Source organism: Mesocricetus auratus, unplaced genomic scaffold (assembly GCF_017639785.1).
Source record: "Mesocricetus auratus isolate SY011 unplaced genomic scaffold, BCM_Maur_2.0 Super-Scaffold_100010, whole genome shotgun sequence".
NCBI classification, from domain to species: domain Eukaryota; kingdom Metazoa; phylum Chordata; class Mammalia; order Rodentia; family Cricetidae; genus Mesocricetus; species Mesocricetus auratus.
In genome coordinates, this window is record NW_024429194.1 from 59,515,185 (window position 1) to 59,538,899 (window position 23,715).

Below are 23,715 nucleotides of genomic sequence, written 5' to 3' on the forward strand. Positions count from 1 at the left end.
CCAGTTCCAGGGGATCTGATGCTGTCTTCTGGCCTCCTTAGGAACCAGGCACATGGTATAGACATACATGCAGGGCAAATAAAATAAAATAAAACTTAGAAAAAGAAAAAATATTTAGAAAATATTAAATTCCTGATCCGAGGGATATTTTTCTTTCTAAAAGGGATTACCTTTAGTATATCTTTCTGGTGTACTGGTCGACTATTAATAAAGATGAAACTTCTTTCTGGGGTTGAAAGACTTGTGGAACTGTGGTCTGCATCAAGCTTTGGAAAGAATCCACTTAGGTAAATCTACAATTGTGATGCACAAGAAGATGTAATGTCAATAACAATGTTACAGAGATCTGATTATGTGCAATATACTAGAAGGCATACTAAGTAACACATAGGATTTGTAACTTCAGTTCACATACATGCTGAGAAACATGGCTTGAGAATTCATCGTCAGTGAATGCTGCAGAGTACTAAACCAGTGTTCTCAGTTCTAACTCATTTTGTAATTCAAAGGAAAATACTGGCACTTGTAAAAAAAAAAAAAAGAAAAGAAAAAAAAAAGAAAAGAAAAGAAAAGAAAACCTTTATGAATGGCCCTAGTTTCAAAGTCTTAGCTGTCACAGGACAAACACCCCTACCTTGTTTTGTTTTAAAATGTTTTTCCTCCAGTGCTCAACATCCTTAGCCATTAGGGAAATGCAAATCAAAACACCTCTGAGATAACATCTCACTCCTGTCAGAATGACTAAATTCAAAAACATCAATGACAATTTATGCTGGAGTGGAACACTCCTCCACTGCTGGAAGTGCCAACTTGTACAGCCACTTTGGAAATCAGTATGGAGATTCCTCAGAAAAATGGAAATCAGTCTACCACAAGACGCAGCAATTCCACTCTTAGGCATATACCCAAAAGATGTGCGTTCATACAATAAGGACATCTGTTCCACTATGTTCATAGCAGCATTATTTGTAATAGCCAGAACCTGGAAGCAACCTAGATGCCCCTCAACTGAAGAGTGGATAGAGAAAATGTGGTACATTTACACAATGGAGTACTACTTACTCGGTGGGAAAAAACAATGGAATCTTGAAATTCCCAGGCAAATGGATGGCACTAGAAGAAACCATCCTGAGTGAGGTAACTCAGTCAGTCACAAAAAGACAAACATGGTATGTACTCACTCATATATGGATTTTAGACATGAAACAGGGGAGTGCCAACCTACACTCCCACCACCAGAGAGTCAGGGAAACAGGGACAGGTTCTCCTGAGTGGACTGGGAACATGGGGGGAGGGGACAGGGAGCTGGGGAAAAGTGAGGGGGAGGAAAGAAGGGGGAGATGAGGACATGGGGGAGCAGGAAGTTTGAGTGTGGGGGGGGAGAATAGAGGAGAGCAGGATGAGAGATACCATAATAGAGGGAGCCATAGGTTTGAGGAGAGATCTGGCAATAATAATATTTCCAGAGATCTACAAGGATGACACCAACTGGCAAACTAAACAATAGTGGAGAGGCTACCTTAAATCCCCTTTCCCGATAATGAGATTGATGACTACCTTATATGCCATCCTAGAGCCTTCATCCAGTGACTGATGGAAGCAGAGGAAGATACCCACAGCTAAACACTGAACTGAACTCCTGGAATCCAGTTGCAGAGAGGGAAGAGTGATGAGCAAAGGGGTCATGACTGGATGGGTGAAATGCACAGAAACAGCTGCTCTGAACAAGGGGGAGCCAGACTGATGGCTGAGAGGCCAGCATGGGACTGATTCAGAACTCCTGAATGTGGGTGTCAGTGAGGAAGCCTCCGCAATCTTTGGGGTCTCGGGTACTAGATCAGTATTTATCCCTGGCATCTAAATGGACTTTGGGAGCCCATTCCACGTGGAGAGATGCTCTCTCAGCCTGAACACATAAGGGAGGGCATAGGTCCTGCTCTGGATGATATGACAGACTTTGGAGATCCCCCAAGAAGGGCCTCACCCTCCCTGGAGAGTCGAGTGGGGGTTAGGTGGGGGTAGGGGAGGAGGGGAGGGAGGGGGAGCTGGGATTGACATGTGAAGCAAGCTTGTTTTTTTCTTTTTTTGCAAATTGTTTCTAATTTACATAAAAAAGTCTTTCCTCACACAGTAAGACCCCACCCACTTACTAGCAGTTTGTCTTTTCCTCTTCAACTATTATTTCCCACAAAAAGCAGCTGTTTCTCTCTGTGTTCTGAATACATATAAAGCTAACTGCACTGGGTTTTTACTGCTGTGTTTAAGGAAAAAAATTTTTACATTAAATTAACTTCTTTATGGCTAAATACTGGATCTACACTATATGCTATCTTCATGACAGTTCACAGAATTTTACTACGAATATTTTTGTGATTACTTACATACTATGCCTTTCTCTAGTCTATAAATACATCAAGAAAAGGAAAACTCTGAAGTGTTGTGGGATATTTTAAGATGTGTTACATTTGTTTATGCTATGGAGTATTTCTTTAATGGTGCAAAGATGTGTTGCATTCTTTTATGTTGCATTTGTCTAACTCTGTAAAGCTGTGTTACTTTGCCTGCCTAAAATACCTAATTGGTCTAATAAAGAACTGAACGGCCAATAGCTAGGGAGGAGGGAGAAATGTGTGGGACTGCCAGGCAGAGAGAATAAATAGGAGAAATCTAGGCTCAAGGGAAGAAGGGAATAAGTGAGAAAAGGAAAAGGAGAGGAGGGTACCAGGGGACAGCCACCATATACACAGTCAGCCACAGAGTAAAAAGGAAAGAAAGATAAATAGAATAAAAAATAAAAAGCTCAGAAGCAAAATGTAGTTAAAGAGAAACAGGATAATTTAAGTTAAGAAAAGCTGGTCAAAAGGCTGATGCCTGGGAATCCAGCATGGGACTGATCAAGACCCCCTGAATGGGGGTGTCAGTGAGGAGGCCTAGGTAATCTATTGAGCCTTGGGCAATAGATCAGTATTTATCCCAGATATACAAATGGACTTTGGACTCCCATCCAACAATGTGAGATGCACTCTCATCCTGAACTCTTGGGGGGAGGGTCTAGGCCCTGCCCTGGATGAAATGACTGACTATGGACACCCCCATGGAGGGCCTCATGCTCCCTGGGGAAATGAGGGGATATTGGGAAGGTTGGGGGAGGTATGGGAGGAGGGGAGGGAAACAGAGAGGGACCTGGAACTGACTTGTGAAGCAACCTTGTTTCTAATTTAAATTTAAAAATAAAAAATGCATATATTAAAAAAAAAGCTGGTCAGAAATAAGCCAAGCTAAGATCAGGCATTCACAAGCAAGAATAAGCCTCCCTATATTTATTTGGGATTTGGGTGGGCCCCCAAAGAGTAAAAAAAAAAAAAAATTCAACTACACTGAAGGGTACTAGAAAAACTGACAAGAAAGCCGGGTGTTGGTGGCGCACACCTTTAATCCCAGCACTCGGGAGGCAGAGGCTGGCGGATCTCTGTGAGTTCGAGACCAGCCTGGACTACCAAGCGAGTTCCAGGACAGCCTCCAAAGCCACAGAGAAACCCTGTCTTGAAAAGCAAAAAAAAAAAAAAAAAAAAAAAGAAAGAAAAAAAAGAAAAAAGAAAAACTGACAAGAAAGAAAGAGGGATTAACAAATAGAAGGCAGAGTATGTGCCTGCTTCAACCTTGAGATAATCATCATAGCACAAAAAACTGTTAAGGATTTCACTCACAGTCCCCTTCCCCCCTTTACATTCATGGAATGTGTGCGTGCGTGCGTGCGTGCGTGCGTGCGTGCGTGCGTGCGTGTGTGTGTGTGTGTGTGTGTGTGTGTGTGTGTGTGTGTGTGTGTGTGTGTGTGTGTGTGATGTGTAGATTCTGGGGTATAACCTTATCTGAAACAAATCAAATTAGATGAGCTATGAACCCAATGAGCAACTCTAATGGTAAACATTCGGCTTAGTTTAGGGAAAGCAAGTATGTGAGGACAGTGCTATTAATAGTCAAGCAGTGACCATGACTCCCTGTAACAACACAGCCTGTAGGCTATCACCTATGTCTATGGCTGTCCCTGCACTTGCAAGTAAGTGCTTAAGGAGACGCAGCACCAATTTTAGAACACTAAGTGCATTACTGTCACTGTGCCAATGTGTACCAATTTGAAAAAATAAATTAATAAATCTGGATAATCCATTACAAGATGATAGCACTTAATTAACTGTAGAACTTCACAGCATTTATAAATGGTTGTATAATTTACCAGGTAACATGAGTCTCTTCTTAAAGCTCCCGCTGGGCACGAGAAGAGTCTGCTTAGCCTCTGAAGGACTTACTGAGTATGTGGATTAAAGAAAAGACACAGATGAGGAGAGGAGAGAAAAGAGAAGAAAAGTACCCCTGTGCCCTAAATAAGAAAAGAATGAAGAAAATGAGGTGCAACACAAGATCAGAGGTTTCCTTTCTCACTGCTCTGGTTTCCAGTTTGTAACTACTGTTACTTCTAGACACTGGGCTTTAAAAATGAAGATAATCTGAAAAGCTAACAAAGCATGTTAAAGTTGCCATGGGGCGTGTAATGCTCTACAGATTAAGCATCACACTAGTTCACAGATAAAGAAGAAAAAACCCAGACTAGTTCAATAAAGACACAAAGCCTCACAGATTGTGTGAGATTCTGTACCTTCACCTAGAACAGAAAACAAAAATCCCCTCAAAATACAATAAATTCCACCCTCTCAACTGCTTTTTACATGGGCCTCTCTCCCTCCTCCAGCCTCCTTTACAAACTAGCATCTCTCACATGGCACTGTGTGGCACACCATTAATCCAGCACTCAGAGACAAAGGTTTGAGGCCTGCCTGATCTACACAGCAATACAGCAATTCCCAGGCAAGATGGAGCTTGTAGTGAGACTCTGCCTCAAGTAACAGATGCCCAGATAAACTAGCTTCTCTCTCTCAATAGCTAATGCAAGCTTGTTTGGTTGTTTTTCACCATATAGGCCTAATGTCAATGACAACTCCTGTAAGAAGCAATCTATGGAATGAACTCACTTCCAGCTCCTTCTGGACCTACTGGCTCCTCTGCGACACTTCTGCTTCAGTCGCACCTGCTATGTTCTTTATCTCTGTCCTTGAAGGATAACTGTGCCCCGCCCCTAGGTTTCATGTTCAGGACCCCTTTGCTCTGTAATTTCTGAGTAATCTCATTCTCATCTGTAGTTCCAACAGCCATCCACTGCTGATACTAAGACAGCAATACAGCAATGTTGTAGTTATTTCTTGCATCAAGTAGCTGTCACAAAAATGAATTAATTCACATTAAAACATCCTAAGGTATTTTTATCTCACTTTTACTCCCCTGTCCAACTGGCAACTTCTGTATTCTTTACTCCTCCCAAAAGTTCATAATCTGTAAGACAAATCTATTCTTTACCTTGAGTATAAGAATGCAAGCCTGTCTGATCTGCTAACTCTCGTTTTTCTCTTTTTTCCAGTAAAGCTCTATAATATCATACGCATCTAAATAACATACATTTTGTAATGTAGTCATTTAAAAACTGTTCAAGACAGTGGAAAAAGTCCATGTGGAGATTCCCTCTCCTAAACGCAACTACAGAAGGTGATAAAAACCAATGTTTCAAGTAATTTCAAAAGAACTAACAACACTAATGACAGACAAAGGTCAAGTGTGTGTGCAGACTACATAATGGGAAGTGAGGGCTGAAGGAAGAGGCCCTGTATGTGTTAGGACCAGAAGCAGGAGACTTCATTTGGAGTTAAAATCTAGCAGAGGACTGAAGGATCAGTCTTTCCACTTGGAACAAGAAGCTCACATAACACCTCCCTGGAAGAAAACAAAACTTTGACTTACATATTGTGAGCACTGTCTGCAACCGCTTGCCAGGGTCAAAGGAAAGAACAGAGTCAGCTCCAAAACCAGGACAAGGCCAGGCCAAGCTCTAGCCTGGAAGTCTTGGGTGAGAGGCATGAAGTACTAATGTAACCCCTGGTTTCAAACTGGGACGGGGAAGAGGTAGGTGCTGGGCTGCAGGAAGGGACTGTAACAACAGAAACAACTGTCACCCAGGAATCTGCAAATTACAGCTTCAAGCCACATAAAACAACAGAGAATAAAACTGTCTTCTCTCAGAAAATAAAAAGGATAGGACACGGTGGAAATGACTCTGGAATTAAGTATTATGATGTAGAATTCAAACCAATAAATAGTACCAGTAAAGTCAGAAAGTAAGTAGGCACAGACAGCTAGGAATAAAGTTTAGAAAAAACTCAAAACAAAATACATAGCTTCAGGAATAAAAATCAGGTGGTACTAAGACACTCACTCAGCTAAAAATATCAAAGAGAGGACAGATGACAAGGACAAGCTAAGGAGTTCCAACAATTGACACCAGAAAGCACGTCACAAAAGCTATTAATGCAGGGGCTCAGGTGGTATATAACAAAGACACTTCCCAGTACCAAACGCATAAAAAGGGACCCTTGTCACAAAAGGAAGAGATATAGACACTCTGTATCCAAGGTTCCCAAAGGCCAACACATCTGTCATTCCAGTCCAAGGAAGGAAAACATGGTGGGCAAAGTTTACATCAAAGATACCTAACGGGGAGCAGAATCAAATGAGAGGTGATAGCCAGCAGTAGCTAGGAAAACAAAGATCAGGATTGTTTTTGACCAAAGGTAAGAAAACCCCCAAAGAAATTCTGATATTGAACAGACTTAAGTACACAAGTCAGAGTGTGGTGATGGAAGCTGCTGGCCCAGAAACACAACGATACAACACAGAACAGAAGAGAGGTCAGACTGTGCGATTCCTTACAGACATTCCAAAGCTAGTGGACATTCTCCAGTACTTGAACTAGAACATTATAAACACATGAATTATACATTCTTGCAAAACTAACCATGTGAAGATAAGCAAAATTCCAGTCATCTATGAGAAATTACCAGGAATCTTTCTGTAAATCTGTCTCCCAAACCAAGGAAAAACAAATCAAAACAAACAAATCAACAATAACAAAAAACAAATCAAAACAAAAAAATAGTAAACATAGATTTGGTAATGTCTCAAAACAGAGTGAAAAAAAAATTACCCACTACAGGACTGACTCATGTGACTCCCAGGCACACATTCAATCACAGCTAATGAAGGTCTATGCAACTGTTTTGCACATATGAGTGTGGCACCTAAGGACTTTGAAAATACAGATCTGCCTCAGTTGACTTGAAATCAGGCCTTTGACACCAATTTCTAACAAGCTTCCATGTAATGCCAACACTATTAGTCTGTAGATCACATCAGGATGCCTGGTGTATCGAGAGCATGAGCACACACAGACAACCAAGTCCCAGGGAACTAGAGGGAAGCTAAGGCAATTCAGACTTACCCTCAGCATCCCAACTCAGTCACTACAGGCAGCATAACACTAGACATGTCCCTTGCCTAAAGAAACTAAATAATGACAATATATGAAGATGAATCAAAATTAATTTAACTTAGTGTTTGAAATTTTAAAAAGAAAGGAAGGTGACAGGTGGAGCTAACAGAGATGGATGGATATATGATAAATAGACAGACATGTAAGGGATTTTCAGAAGCTTAGGAAAGGCAGGAGTTTATATGAAGTAGACCATGTCAAACCCAAAGGGAAGAAAACCAACCTGAATTCTGAGCAACTGATAGGGACACAAGAAAGGAGACGGCTCAGTAAGTATAGTAGAGATGTTCTCATTTGTGCAGCATAAGAGGGAAATATTGGATCCTCAAAGAGGAAATTAATCCTAGCACAATACTGGGCTTTGTATTGGCTTCTTACAGCTGTCATTATATTCTATCTAAGGTTAGACTTAATTGGGTGTTTGTAATTAATATTTAGGCCAAAGATGGAGAGAAACAAGCACATAGACACACATTAAACCTCTCCTGGGCTGGGGGCAGAGTCCAGTGGCAGAAGGCTTGCCACTATTGGGAGGCCCTGGGGTAGACTCTAACCACTGAAAAGGGAAAACTACATATGAACTATGTTAAAGCCAGGCCTGACAGACAAAGCCAACAATCCCAGCTACTAAAGGATGGGGTAGGACTGGAAGTTCAAGGCTACAGAATCCAAATCTACCCTGAGCAATTTAGCAAGACATGACTGAAAAATAAAAATGGGGAAAAAAGAGACTTGGAGTATAGTTCAGTGTAATATTGACTATATTGCATATACCAGGTTTCAGGTTTTAGGTTTAATGCCCAGAAATGACTCTCTCTCTCTCTCTCTCTCTCTCTCTCTCTCTCTCTCTCTCTCTCTCTCTCTCTCTCTCTCTCTCTCTCTCTCTCTCTCTCTCTCTGTCTCTGTCTCTCTCTCTCTCTGTCTCTCTCTCTGTCTCTCTCTGTCTCTTTCTCTGTCTCTCTCTCTCACACACACACACACACACACACAGAGTCCAGCGACCAACAGAGACAAACTCAATTTGTACTCAGGATGAGACAGAAATAAAGAAGCAAGATCTACTCTTTTCTCTGTAATCTAAAGAGAAGATTCTAAATTGAAAATCAATTTTCCACCCCCCCAAAACAAAACAAAACAAAAAAACCCAACAACATAAATAAAAGGAAAGCAGGGATTGGAAGGTCAGCTTTGCAGTTTGTTGCTTGTCTAACAACCACCCTAGAAGGGCCGCTAACAACCTCACTGGTTGTGAGAATCACGACTGGGCATTTTTGTCATGTACCTGAGATTCTTCACAGTGGTGCTGAACAGATTCCATGCTGCCCATCACAGCAGTCCCCAGAACCGACATGAGAGCCATCCTGTGGTCTGGTACTCTACTTTTCTGCCAGACAACTGCCTAGGGGCAAGAAAACAGAAGTGTGCTTTGGTAAAATTAAGATTTAGTGAACTCAAAAACTTAACAGTGTTTACATATTTAGCATTTGTCTTCACTGATTTCCAGGTCATTCAGAAGAAACTCATGAGCTCCAGTCTGAAAGAGCAAACCCTGGTTCTGCATTTTAAGCTGTGTAACCAGAAATGTATCCTGTTCAATCCCTCAGCCTTGTCCTTACAATTTTATAAAACACTAATTCTTTCTCGAAACTTCAGAATACATACATCAAAATATATTTACAATTAAAATATGACACTTATAAGATTTGTCCTCCTACCCCCCAGAACTGTCAGCTCAGCTACAGAATTACTGTAAATAGTCAAGCAGTTGTAAAAATTTTAGAAACAAAATGTGCTTTGAAATGACATCTGCAGTTACTTTTAATATACAGAGAACTTATAATTAACTAAACCTTATGTAAATAAAGGTTGTACAGTGAGTAGACATTTTACTACTGTATACTATAAGCAGATAAAAAAGATAGTCAAGAGACTAGACCAAATGTGGCTGTGTCCAATTCAGCTGAAAACACTTGAGAAAACATTCATCCATCCAACAAATATTCACCTGGTTCCTTATGTCCTAATGAAACATGCAAAGACCCTAAGAGCAATCATTACTGGCATCTCAGGAACAAGAAGAGGGGAGGGAACAGGGGCTGGTCGCGGGGGTGAGGAGGGGGTGGTCGCGGGGGGGGGGGGGTAAGTGGGGGGTGAGTGGGGGGTGGCCGCGGGGGGGTGAGTGGGGGGATGGTCACGGGGGTGTGAGGAGTGGTGGCAGGAGAGTGCGATGCACAGAAATCTTTTGAAATGAGCAGTTCTTTCTCTGTGGCAACAAAGATGTGACCACTGAATTTAACAGTCAGGAGAGTGGTCACAGTTCCTGCAAGCAGGGCCAAACTTTAGTCATGTGGGTCGTGAGCAAACAACAGAGGCAGACATCTCCTTCAGGAAGTCTCGGCGCACAACAGACAGGGCAACTCTGGAGGCAGAATCCTGACACACTTGGCCGGGAGGAGGCAGAAGGCATACCCCCCAGCAAGTCAGTGTGACACCCTGAGGTATGTAAGTTCAACGTGTGAGCATGCAAGCGTGCAAGCGTGCATGCGTGCATGCGTGCGTGCGTGTGTGTGTGTGTGTGTGTGTGAAGCACAGTTTGTAAGACATTACTACTTGAAAAGTAGAAATGTAGTTATTAAATATTTAACAGTTGTGGAGAGGGTCTAACATAAACTTTGAAAGACAGGTAAGACAGAATTGCCTCATGACGCCAAGTTGAGGTCATCTTTCATTGTCTATGTTGTTCAGAAAAGCAGACCCAGTACCAGGAAAAATAGTTTCTAGTAAACGAGCCTGCTAAAAACACATAAATACATTTTGCTTCTCAATCCAATGTAGAACTCTGACAGCTCCATAAACCTGTACACTCTTTGGAAATTTTATGACTGCTTCTAAAAAATTGTAAAAAATGGAGGCATCTATCATACACAGAGTAGGGGGAAAGAGAGGCATGAATAAGGGCAAAGAGAGGATGAAAAAGAAAAAGGGAAACAGAGAAGAGGAGAAAACAAAAATGTGGACCAAAGCAATTCAGGAGTCCTTAGCGATGGCCAGGAACCCATGTGGTCAAGAGCGTGTCCTCCTGGAGCACGTACAGGAGGAACAGGACTAAGGATGTGCTCTTCTCAAAGAGCAACCACACAGTAGGACAAATGACTCGGTGTAAGGAGAGGACCTGTACGAATGCTCAGAGTTGTACTTCACCATCAGACAGCAATAATTCTCTGCTTTCCAGGCACCTCCAATCCACAAACTACTATACATTTCAGGATCAATTCTGGTATTATCTACAGATTGATAACCCAAAGCTCAAAGAAACCCATTCTCTCAAAGAAACAGAAAATAAGTCATGGAACCAATTTTTCTACCCCTATTTTTTCTGGCTTCAAACCTATTTTTCACATTCAAATGTTTTCTTTCTAGTCAAAGAAAATAGTAATTTAGGAACCAACTTTAGACTTAAGGAATCCCCAAACAATAAAGTATTTAACTGACAAATGTATTTTGGATAATTACCATTCATTGCTATGTGATTTACATGGAATTTCCAATTACTGTTTTAGGCTGGAAATGAAGCTAGATGTACAAGAACAAAATTATGAACTGCCTAGCATTGCATGAAGGAGTTTATAGTTCCTTATGCAGACTATTGAAACAACCTTAATTAAGAACAAAACATGACCACACGGAGACATTTTGCAAGACTGATTTAGTGAGAGTTGAATTTAGAATTGACATGACTTAAAGAAAAGCAAAACAAACCACTGCTATGGTATTTATCAGAGATCCCAAGCTTTGACAGGGAGCATGAGAAATGAGTAAAGTTCACTCGCAAAATGTTGCCTCAGATCTCTGCTGTATTAGCTGTGGTGTGGCTGTTTTCCGTTCTTGAAGATACAGTGGAACACAAGCCCAAAAATGGCATTTACAAATGATGCCTTATAGCTTGCCCATTTACTTATTGACTTTAATGGCAATTCCCTTATGAGCTGTGGGCTCAAGCCCATGAGATAACAGAACCTGCACAGTGGCAGGAGGACGAAAGACAGCGAGGCAAGCTGAAGAATGTGAGAGACTTTATGACTTCATTGCAAGAGCTGAAGAAAAGAAGAGTTGTGGTGGCTTCCTGGGCTCTGGTTTGAGAAGCCGGGATGTCAGGGACACCAGTCGGCAAGACAGCACATCATTAGAACAGGTTTGTCGGCAGAAGGGAGAAGACACTCTCGGCTTGTTCAGGGTTGAGTCCCTGATACCAAGAGCAGCACCAGATTCCACAGTGATCTGCTAAGGCAGTGGTTTCAATCTGTGGGTCACAACCCACATTTCACAGGGGTTGCCTAACACCATCAGGAAACACATGTGTTCACATTACAATTCATAACAGTAGCAACTGTAGATATGAAGTAGCAATGAAAATAATTTTATGGTTGGGGGTCACCATGAAGGAAGATTGAGAACTGGTGTACTAAGGAATTATGTGTTGAAGTTTTCTAGGGAAAAGTACCCGTGATAGAGCTCCAATTAGCTTTCTTCTTATTGGTTATCAGCACTGGGTGCCCCACTCTGCACCTGCTGATAATTACAGACTTTGTCTGCTACTTGGGGACATTTGAAGCAATCCTTGCTTTCTTCAAATACAACAGATTTATTACATAGTATATGTACAGATCTGTAGCATTTGTACCACAATTTTAGAAAATTTTATCACTTCAAACAGGAATGTCATACTCAGTAACAGTGACTTCCTGTCCACCTCTCTATAACCACCACTTTCTTAATAAACTTGCTCGTGTCTTGAAAGTCATACAAATATAATCATACAGTATGTAGTCTTTTGTGAAGACCTTGCAAAACATTCTGAAATTTCATGAATACTAAACAACACCATCCTTCTCCAGTGGCTGAGTAATATTCATGGCATGCATATGATATAGTCTTTCATAAATTTATGGTTATTTGAGTTGTTTTTAGTTTGGACCATTATGAACGATGATATTATTATCAGTGGTGTTTTATGTGGACATGTTTTCAATTCTGTTAAATAAGTACCTAGGTCATATGATAGCTCTGTTCTGAGGGCTGATGTCTTATTGGGGTTTCTATTGCTGTGCAGAGATACCATGACCACAGCAACTCATATAAAGGAAAATATTTAACTGGGGCTTGCTTACAGGTTCTGAAGTTTAGTTCGTTATCTTTATGGTAGGAAGCATGGCATTGTTCAGGCAGACATGGTGCTCGAGAAGACGTTCTACATCTGGCCTGGCAGGCAGCAGGAAGAGAGAGTAACACTGGGCCTGGCTTGGGCTTCTGAAACCCCTAAAGCCCATCTCCAGTGACACACTTCTTCCAAAAAGACCACACCTACTCTAACAAAGCCACATCTTCCAACAGTGCCACTCCTTATGAACCTATAGGGGTCATTTTTATTTAGGCCACCATGACTGACTAGCATATAATCTCTGTGTGCATTCAGCCTCTAAAACGACAAAGAAATGCTGGCTGCTGCTGTTATGGGCACTGTTTTTATACTAGCCACGGTGGTGAGTTAAGGGACAGTATCCTAAATAACAGAAAGTTGGCAAAAGATTCTGGATGGTCTGCAGCTGTGTGGGACCTAAAATGCCCACATGAAAAGTTCCTGATAACAAGGCATCAACACACAAGGAAGCTTCAGTCACAGAAATGCATCAATCAGATCATGGGCCCTCGCACGGGGATCTGAAGTCCCTCTGTCACCTCTCTCTCTCCATACTCTACCCTCCCTTCCTTCTTTCTGCTGGAGATCAAACCCAAGGGAGTGACACATGCTAGGAATGTGCTGAGTCAAGTCCTTACTATCATATATATTTAAAATCGTGAAGAAGACGTTTCAGTCACCTATATTTGAAATGTAACGGAAGCTGGTAAGTGCCACACTGCTGACCTTGGCTTATATTAGTGTGTTTTGTCATGTATAAATCTTAGCTGCTGATCAATGCCAAGGTTCCAGCCTCAGTGCTGGATTTAATGAAGTCAGCATATAAAATGCCTTTAGGAAATGGGTTCTAGGAAATCTGGCGAACACAAAGACAAGAAATGAGATTTCTTTTCTCTTAATCATGATGGGAACACTGCTGGCAACCTGGGAACAGTAAGTCACAGACAATTTCTGTGGTCTGCCGTGTACCATCCAGGGAGTCAATTTAGGGGCACTTTCTAAACTTTGTATCATGTGGCCTAACAACTGCAAACATTTGCAGACAAGCAAAACCTGCACTCTTGCCAAGGCAATACTTGTTTTCAATATAGAATCTACTATTAAAGAAATAAACAATTAGCTGCAATAAAAATTGAGAATCCAGAAGAAACTGAAAATTTACTAGGTATTTTTTTTTAAAAGAAACCTTAGCTCTAGGTCATCCTCACTACTCTCTTACAGAAATAATCTTTTTACTTCTTCAAGTTATATGTATATCTTGCCCTTAGGCCGAAAGCTTAACATATGCTAAAAATACACACGGCTCCATATGTTTTCTATCTAGGTCACACAGAGCTAGATCATCTGGGTGTGCCAAGTAAGGATCTGATCTGGCCAGGATGATGACGGTGCAAAAGCACCTATCAAGAATATATTATTACACACATCGTCTGTAGACGGTTAAGTTAGTCAAATATATCTTGTCCCCATCCTACGTCACTGACATGCACTGTGGGAAGAAAATGAAGCTTAAAGAGCACTCAAAGAGTAGTAAAGACAGGATGTATAAAAAAAGCACAATTAACTACAAAATTGCACTTCTGATGCCCGACCACAGGTGCTCTCTTTACAAAAGTGGATGCTACCTGTATGAAACGAAACTGCTGTTTAAGGAATTGGTTTCTCTCTCTCTCTCTCTCTCTCTCTCTCTCTCTCTCTCTCTCTCTCTCTCTCTCTCTCTCTCTCTCTCTCTCTCTCTCTCCTCTGTGTGTGTGTGTGTGTGTGTATGTGTGTGCGCACGCGCGCGCGCGCGTGCAGGGTAGAATGTGCATGTAGTGTAGACACCCACTGAAGCCAGAGACATTGATTCCTTGGAGTCACAGTGCAATGCTTTTGTGAGCCACCCAATGTGGGTGCTAGGAACCAAACCCAGGTACTCCGGAAGAGCAGTAAATGCTCTCAGCTACTGAGATTTCATTCCATCCTTAACTGTTCTATTTGAAATACAGATGTTCAGAATTTAAAAGTGTGTACGTGTCTAATGCTACAATGGTAAATCTTTTCTAAGATGAAAAGGAGAATGTGGGGAGTTTCTGATAGGCCCATAGCTCACATATGTTTTTTCCTTAATATTAAAGCTTTTGAAGATTTGACCATCTTCTCCCTCCCAGATAAAGAACAAAACGAATAATTAGAAATTTGTCTCAACATATAAAAGACATCTCTTTACACAGAAAATGGGAGAGGGAAATTCAGACTTTTAAAAATTCATATAATTACTCAGAACTTATAATCAAAGACTAATATAATCACATAAACAGATATAAGAACTGTTAAATCATACAGTTTAAAGTAAAGTGGCTTTTTATTTTTTTGAGACAGTGTCTCCTGTTCTCACAGAGCTCAGATTGGCTTCCTACACACTATGTAGGCAAGGATGACTATGAACTTCTGATCTTCGTGCCTGTAAGAATATGACACCATAATTTTTATGGCACCAGGACTAGGAATCCACCTCAAGGTAGGCACTCTACCACCTGAGCTACTCCCAACCATGAGTTTGTTTCTTGTATTTACTCACTGTATTAACTAAGAGTAAGCAAGTTTTCTTATATTTACTAGCACAAAGCTTTATGTCAATTTAAGTCATTGCTAAAATTATTCAACAAGAAGCAAATGAAATAACATGCTAACTTAAAAGACACAGTAGGAGGAGGAAAAAGAAGCCAAAATGCTTTTTAGATTTTGGGGTGAGTATTTATAATCTAGAGGTCTTTGGGCACAAGTGCTATATTAAAATCTGTAGCAATTTTTGTAGAGAGGCAGTTGGCCTTGATGGTCCAGTGACAGCACTCCATAGTAGCTCACCAAGAGGTACACAATGCTTCAGGACTAGGAGACTATGTGAAGAGCAGAGGCAAAATTTTCAATAACTGGTCTCATAAAGTTGACTGCTAAGCCTTAAAGTTAGTAAGCATATGTTGCCACTACCAAGCAGGACAACCTTGAAGTCCTTTTCTGCTCTGTCTCAATATTACCTGTACTTTTCACAGAAACTCCTTCAGGCTAGCCTTCCTGAACAGCCCTTTAATCTTGAGAGCCTGAGGCAATTGCTACTGAATTCCTGTCTCTAGATCCACATAAAGTGATACTTGAAATCAAGCCGCTTTTGCACTATAATCTATCTAATTTCATCTGTCCTTTTTATTCTTACTGGACAATTTTTCCTTCTCTGCAACCACTCTTCTCCATAACTCACTGTAAATGAAGCTTGCAGTGAAACTGGCAAGCAAACATCCCAACGGTGTGGCTCTTTACTGTTTTTGTTTTAAACAAGTGGTAGTATTTGAGACTAATAAATATAGGTAGCCGACAGCTTCATTAGCTTTTCTCTTCAAGCTGCCTAGTTAACAAAACTCTATTGGTGTGATAACAATTCGACTTCAAAGGTATTTCTTTCTGGGATTACATGAAATTAAAAAGCTTCTTTGAGAATGAAATTAAACCTGTATTTATCACTTTGTACAAAAACTAACTCCACATGGATCAAAGACAAATGAGAAATCTGAAACACTGAATCTTCTAGAAGAAAATATAAGCAATACTCTACATGATATGGGTGTAGGAATGGCCTATCTGATATGACCGCTTTTACCTAGAAGTTAACAAGTGTGACCTCATAAAATTAAAAAGCTTCTGCACAGCTAAAGGAGCAATCAATTGAATGAGGAGGAAGCCCACAGAATAGAGGAGTATCTTTGCCAGTTGGACAGAGGATTAATATTCAGGAAGAACTACTATCTTTATATCTCTATATATTATATAGTAAGAGCAAGCAAACAACTCACCCATTCAAAAAAATAAGTGTAGGATTTGAACAGAGTTCTCAAAAGAAGACATAAAAATGGCTAAGAAATATCCCAAAAGTGTTCACTGTCCCTAACAATTAAGGAAATGAACATCAAAACAACATTGAGATTTCACGTTATCCAAGTCAGAATGAATGGCCAAGGTCAACAGAACAATTGACAACACATGCTGATGGAGAAAAAGGAACCCCCAGATTCACTGTTGGTGGGACTGAAAACTGGTCTAGCCACTCTGAAAAGCAGTGTGGAAACCCTCAGAAAGATAAATGCCTATCTACCACATGATCCAACTACACTACTCCCTGGCATATTCCCAAAGTAGTCAACATCCTGCTCCCTGTGGAACACTTGCACTCACTGCCATGTTCGTCAAGTGATAAATGTATGGAAGTATAAACTATTTCCTTGATTGAGGTTACTCAGAACCAGAAAGACAAACACCTTTTGTTCTCTTTCATCTGTAGTTCCTAGCTCAAAATCTTAAAGGTATAATATACAGCCTAGAGTAACTGCAGAAACCAGGAAAGTGAAGCCATGGCAGGGGTGGTGTGAGCCGGCAATGGAGAGGAGAGCAACGGGGTAGAAGTGATTTTATGGGAGAAATGGGAAACATGGCAGAGGGCTTAATTAGAGAGGAGACAGAAGCATAAATACATAAGAAGCAGGGAAGAGGGACAAAATAATAGTAATGATGTCTGAAAAAGTCATAAGGAAACATATTCTTATCTATCTACCTAAAATTATATACAGCACATAAGTTTCTCTCTCATATGTGTGTACACACACACACACAAACACACACACACACGGGCTAACAATGCTCGCCACAAAAGCCAAAGACTACTCAACAAAAACCTCAACACCTGGCATGAGAAGCCCCTTTTTGAAGTGTTGGTCAGGGTTGGCCAAGAGACTCCAAAAACACAGGCTATTGCTGTTGCCTTCAGGTATTTCCCAGAGTAAATCCCCATTGCAGATGACACCATGTGTGTGTTGGGAGTTGAACCTAGGTCCTCTCAAAGAACAGCCAGTGCTCTTAAACATCATCTCTCCTTCCCTAGATCTTAGATTTTAATTTTCATATATGTGATTATACATGTGTGCGGGGCATATAGGTCAAGAAACTAAAAAAAAGGGTGCAGTCTGGTCCTCAGAGAGGGCTGGGGAGGAGGGAAGAGGAGGGAAATGAAATTTTGCATGTGATCTGAAAGCTGGCAGAATGTGGAGGGTGACAAGCAGGAGAGGGTGAGGGAGTAAGGGAAAGTGGAAGAAAAGGGTCATCAAAATCAACGTGCATGTCCTCATCTGCCTATTTTAGTGTGTGGGAGAGAGGGAAACACAGGGAGGAAAGACACAGAGCAAGGAAAGACAATGACAGAGAGGAGAGAGATGGGGAGAGGGAGAGGAAGAGAGGGAAAGGAAGGAAGGTAGGAAGAAAGGGAGGAAGGGAGGGAGAGAGGGATGGAGAGAGGGAGGGAGAGAGGGAGGGAAAAATGAATCTTAAGAGTTCTATCATCAGAAATTTTAAAACTTAAAAAAAAATCAAGGGGCTGGAGAGATAGCCCAGCACTGGCTGCTCTTCCAGAGGTCCTAAGTTCCATTCCCAGCAACCACACCACCGCTCACAACCATCTGTAATGAGATCTGGTGCCCTCTTCTGGTCTGCAGGAATACCTGCAGACAGAATACCGTATATATGCACATTCATACTACAAGGACATATGTGTAACTATGTTCACAGCAGCATTATTTGTAATAGCCAGAACCTGGAAGCAACCTAGACGCCCCTTAATTGAAAAGTAGATAGAGAAAATGTGGTACATTTACACAATGGAATACTACTCAGCGGGGGGAAAAAATGAAATCTTGAAATTCCCAGGCAAATAGATGGCACTAGAAGAAACCATCCTGAGTGAGGTAACCCAGTCACAAAAAGACAAACATGGTATGCACTCACTCATATATGGATTTTAGACAAGATCAAGGGAGTGCCAGTCTACAATCCCACCACCAGAGAGTCTGGGAAACAGGGAGGACATGAAGAGAGATATTCATGGTACCCTGGAGAAGGGGAATGAGACAGAATCTCCTGAGGGGATTGGGAACATGGAGGGGAGGGGAGAGGAGAGGAAACTGGGAGAAAGAGATGGGGAGAAGAGGAGAGGAGAGGAGGAAGGTTGAGTCAGGGGAAGAATAGAGGAGAGCAGGATGAGAGATACCATAATAGAGGGAATCACTATAGGTTTGAGAAGAGATCTGGCACTAGGAAGATTTTCAGAGATCTACAAGAATGACACCAACTGACAATCTAAGCAATAGTGGAGAGGCTACCTTAAATGTCCTCCCACGATATTGAGATTGATGACTACATTATATGTCATCCTAGAGCCTTCACCCAGTGGCTGATGGAAGCAGAGGCAGATACCCACAGCTAAACACTGAACTGAATTCCTGGAATCCAGTTGCAGAGAAGGAGAAGTGATGAACAAAGGGGGTCAAGACATGGCTGGTGAAACCCACCGAAACAGCTGATCTGAACAAGGGGGAGCTCATGAACCCCAGACTGGTGACTGAGAGGCCAGCATGGGACTGATCCAGACCTCCTGAATGTGGGTGTCAGTGAAGAGGCCTCTGCAATTTATGGGGCCTTGGATAGTAGATCAGTATTTAGCCCTGTCATACATATAGACTTTGGGAACCCATTTCACATGGAGGGATGCTCTCTAGCCTGGACACAAATAGAAGAACTTACAGAACACCAAATAGACTGGACCAGAAAAAAAAGTTCCCTCACCATAATTGATAATAGGAGGCCTGCTCTCTTCTAAAGAGAAACAGATCTGATTAGTGATCTAAAAATTATCTTTATTCATATGCAATAATCAGGAATTCCAATATCATAGGACTAGAAAAGCCTTTTTAATTCTGAGAAATAACTATAAGTGAAAGGAGCAGAACTTCACAGGTATTTAGTTATTGACACTAAACCTTAAAACTTTAGTGCTCATATCAGAATTGAATCTAGCAATTCTCCAAATAATATCTACTTTAAATAAACTTGCTGATTACACTTTAGCTGTCTCATTATTCAATATGCTTTCAAGGAACGTGGTGATGAAAGAAGAAAAATACTTCTTTCTAACATAACCATACTGGCAAGAACATCAACATTATCAGTATTCAGAGAATGTCTTGGCAGGTTAAACCTTCATAAAAAGAGGGAACACCAGCTAATCCAAGTTATCAAAATAGCAAGAGTACTTCTCATATTATGTGCAATATGATTATTTGTTTCTAATGCAGAAAAAGTAAACACATTAATATCATTATACTTACATTTTAGACAAAGACATTTTTTTCACAGAAACACAGAATGATGAACGTAAGCATGTTTAAAAGAACAGTTGAGAGCAGAGCAGGGCTCAGTGTGCACATGTGCGTGACATGTCAATACCATGTGAAAGGCTAACCGTGTATTTTAACATTTTTTGAAGCATAATAGTACCATTTAAAAAGAGAACAGTTGTATATACTGATGGAAATAGGTTTGAAGGTAGAAAGCTTTTCCCAGTCAATCTATGATCATGACTACAACAGCTAGCAATTTTACTATTAGACTTGGATTAATTACCTACTATGCTCATGGTATAACATTCTCAACAGACATGCTAGGATCTAGACTGCCCCTGAAAAGACTGAAGGCCACAGAGGGACTTGGCTTTGCTTCAACTAATTTCTGGTGTTGTGCTCCCTGCCCCCACCAAACAATAAAATATAGTATATTAGAAAATTCTGCTTTCCAGTCTCAGAAGAAAATGTCTATTCTGACACTCCAACACTGGCAAAGGAAATTACATAAACCTAAAAGCTTAGACTACATACACCCAACTCTAAGCAATGACTCTTTATATGAGCAACTTCTTTTATGCTCACTTTCTCCATTCTGTTTTTATCTCTCCTTTACTTTCTCTTTAAATCATTATCCTTATTCTCTTTAAATTATTCTCTTTAGATGTATATCAGTTATTTATGAATGTATAATTCTTTTTCCTCTTTATATCTTAATTTTTTAATCTGCCTTCCCTTCCTGATTATGTTTCTCTTGACCTTGTTCTTTTCTTAACTTGGAGACATTTAACTTCTAATTACTAAATGTCCTCTGGATCAGAGGTCACAGGGTTATTTTAGCAGATGAGCCTCCGTCCATCAACAACCAGAGGAGCCTCAGCATAGTGGAGCTGGAAGGGTCTCAAGATATCATCTGGTAGAGCTCTCTGCCAGCAGGAACAGGTGGCTGATTAGGCTTCATTTTTCCTTTCTTAAGATTCTGATCATAAACATCTTGCATGGCATAAAGATAAAGATTCTTCTGACAAGTTAGTAAAAACTGAAGTAAGACTGGACCAAATGTATTTAGGAATATTTATGTATATATACATGTATGTATGTAACGATTAATGAAAAAAGAAGCCATGCACCAGAAAGACAGAAATGAGGGGTATAATGGAAGATTTGAGGGGAGGAAAGGAAGGGGTAAAACAATAAAATTATATATTTAAATATTATAATATAAAATAATTTAAAAGGCTGTGGTTGATCACAGTCAATCACTAAAATTTATGAAAGAATTCCTTGATCACTCTGCACTTTAAGTCCCTCATAGAAGTACAGGTAATACTATTTACTTCAGTTACTGTAAGTATTCTAAAGCATAAAGAGGAATTCACGAGTGTAAAACGGGAATAGAATAAACTAAGTGTGAAGAACCAGCACTCCAAGGTATGTCCGGTTGGTTCCCAATCCCATCCCCACCCTTTACCAGCTGTGCAACTCTGAGCAACACACTAAAGCCCTACAAGGTCAGTTTAGAGGCCAAGGGCAAACTGGTAGATTGCCAGTTCATCTGCATGTACAGGGAGGACAACATAGACTGAAGCACCAGGTCTATATAGATGAATCCTGGTGTCATGCAGATCCTCACTAAATGTCCCCATTTCCCATCTACTACTGTGTGGTCTGCTCTCCCTCCACTGACTATTTCAATGTGCTGCATGGGATTAAGGAAAAATGATATAAACCTTTCTTTCCTTCAAGATAATTACACTAGACAAATCCCTTTACCTAATCAGTCCTGCCTTGCAAAACAGAAGGAAATGAGTTAGAGTGGCCTTTAGCAAATCTTGAGCAACTTTGGAAGATGAGAGATGTTGCTACATGGTGTGTCTCAAAGGGGTAAGTAGCACTGGCCTTCAAATGTCACCTGCCCAAGGGAAGCACCCCAGAGGTGTTCCTGGTTGAAAGTCTATGGGAATCACTGATGGCAGATACTACAAAGTGTAAGGTTTGGAAGTCTAGTAGACTTCCCATAGATCTTCCGTGCTTTTTTTATACTAGAGACAAAACTGAAAGGACATGAACCAAATTTTATTGAGGGTGAAAAAAAAGTCTTCCAGCTGGTGCAAAAAAAAAAAAATACCACAAACAGCACAAGTAAACAAAAGAAAATTATTTCTCATGTCTAACAAAGTTGGGAAAGCATAGATAAGATACTAATGAAGTCCCTTTCTGATGAGCCAACTCCTGGCTCCTTCTCCCTGTCCTTGGGTGATGGGAGATGGAAGCAGCTCTCTGGGCTTCTCTGAAAAGGCTAATCCATGAGGGTTTTTCCTCATCACCTAATTGCCTCCACAGTCTTCATGTTGGTGATTAGATTTTCCAAAATGAAGAAGGGTTGTGGGATATGGCAGATGCCCACTGCATGGCATACATCTAACCGATTTATACTGGATATACAATCTCTTCAGTATATTGCTCTAAAAATTTCTTACACAATATACTAATGCTCACCTTATTATGTGCAAAAACAATCCTTATGTCAGGTTTAATGACACTGTAGCTTATGAGGAGATCCTGTACATTTTTCAGTTCATCTTTGCACTTTTTAGCAGTTGAGTAAAATTGCTTTCTCACAGGTAAATTCTTAAACAACTTTAGAGCAGTTACAGTAGTACCTGTTGGCAGATAAGATGAATGCATTTTAGTTGTGGAATATGTACGCATCTCTAACTGTACATACAATCAGTAATCAGCCCCTTCTTACGAAGACCAACCATCCTCCAAATATGGAGATCCAAAGCAAGGTCACATCTGTAAATTAGCACCTTGCTAGACCTCCTGCTCACGACCCACTGACTAAACAAGAGTAATTTTAATACTGCAGAGAGACACAGGTTCACTAGAATGCAATCTTAAGAATCTGCTGTTAGTCAAAGCATCTGGGGATGTTGGTTACTCTGCACTTTAAGGTACAATATATACATGTTTTAAGACAAAACATGTAACAATCTTTATCACATCACTAAAATAATTACCTAAAACATCACCTAATTATAGAGTTTAATTTACCTCATCTTCAAAAGCAAACATGCAGAACACAGTAATTAATCAGGCATGGTGAAACATGCCTGCTGTCCAATCAAGAAGTAGGCTGAATGGGGCTGGAGGACAATGGCAGTTCAGGGTCAGCCTAGACTATAGAGTGGGGTGGTCTTAAAAAACCCAAACCACTGGTTACCAATTTGCTTTTGTGCTAGTATACTGTTTTCTGTGCAAATGTATTGTGACAGTTCCAACACTGGCTTGTTTTGTTTATTTTTCTCAAGATTAATCTGGCCATTCAGGGTCTTCTGTACATTCATATGAACTTTAGGATTTTTTTCTAGTTTTGTGGTCAGTTTTAATACACTTGTAATGGAGACTACACTGAGTATACAGAAGCAGGTGTTTTGTTTTTGGTTTTTAAATTTTTATTTTATAAGTATGGGTGTTTTGGCTTCACGGATGTCTGTGTCCCCTACAACCAGCGTTAGAGAAGGGTGAGATCTGTGATGTGGACACTGGGTGGGAACTGAATAGTATCCTTGAACACTGAGTCCGCTCTCCAACTCCCGCTGCTTTAAAAATTACTAGTTACCATCTATTTCAGGATTATTCCAGCCTCATTTAATTTTTTATTTTGAGACAGGGTCTTAGTAAGTTACCCAACCTGGCCTTGAACTCACCATATAGCACAGGCTGATTTCGAACTTACTGTGTGGAACAAGGGCCTTAAATTATAGAAGCTTTCTAAAATATATACATATATGAAAGCGATTTAAATGGAGTCACATACAAAAAAAACAAAAAACAAAAATGGAACCACATATAATGAGGGAGGCAATGCCCCAACTAGACATCTT

The 23,715-nt window shown here is 40.6% G+C and overlaps 1 protein-coding gene across 1 annotated transcript in view; it reads right to left on the reverse strand.

The window, feature by feature from the left end:
• Pms1 (PMS1 homolog 1, mismatch repair system component) overlaps positions 1–23,715 on the reverse strand; it is an 81,687-nt gene that overhangs the window by 19,997 nt on the left and 37,975 nt on the right. Inside the window, exons 5-7 of the mRNA XM_005084487.4 lie at positions 22,325–22,488; positions 8,715–8,831; positions 171–293 (exon numbers count right to left, since the gene is read on the reverse strand). Of these exons, the coding sequence (XP_005084544.1) occupies positions 171–293; positions 8,715–8,831; positions 22,325–22,488 (404 nt within the window). The remainder of the gene's footprint in view (positions 1–170; positions 294–8,714; positions 8,832–22,324; positions 22,489–23,715) is intronic.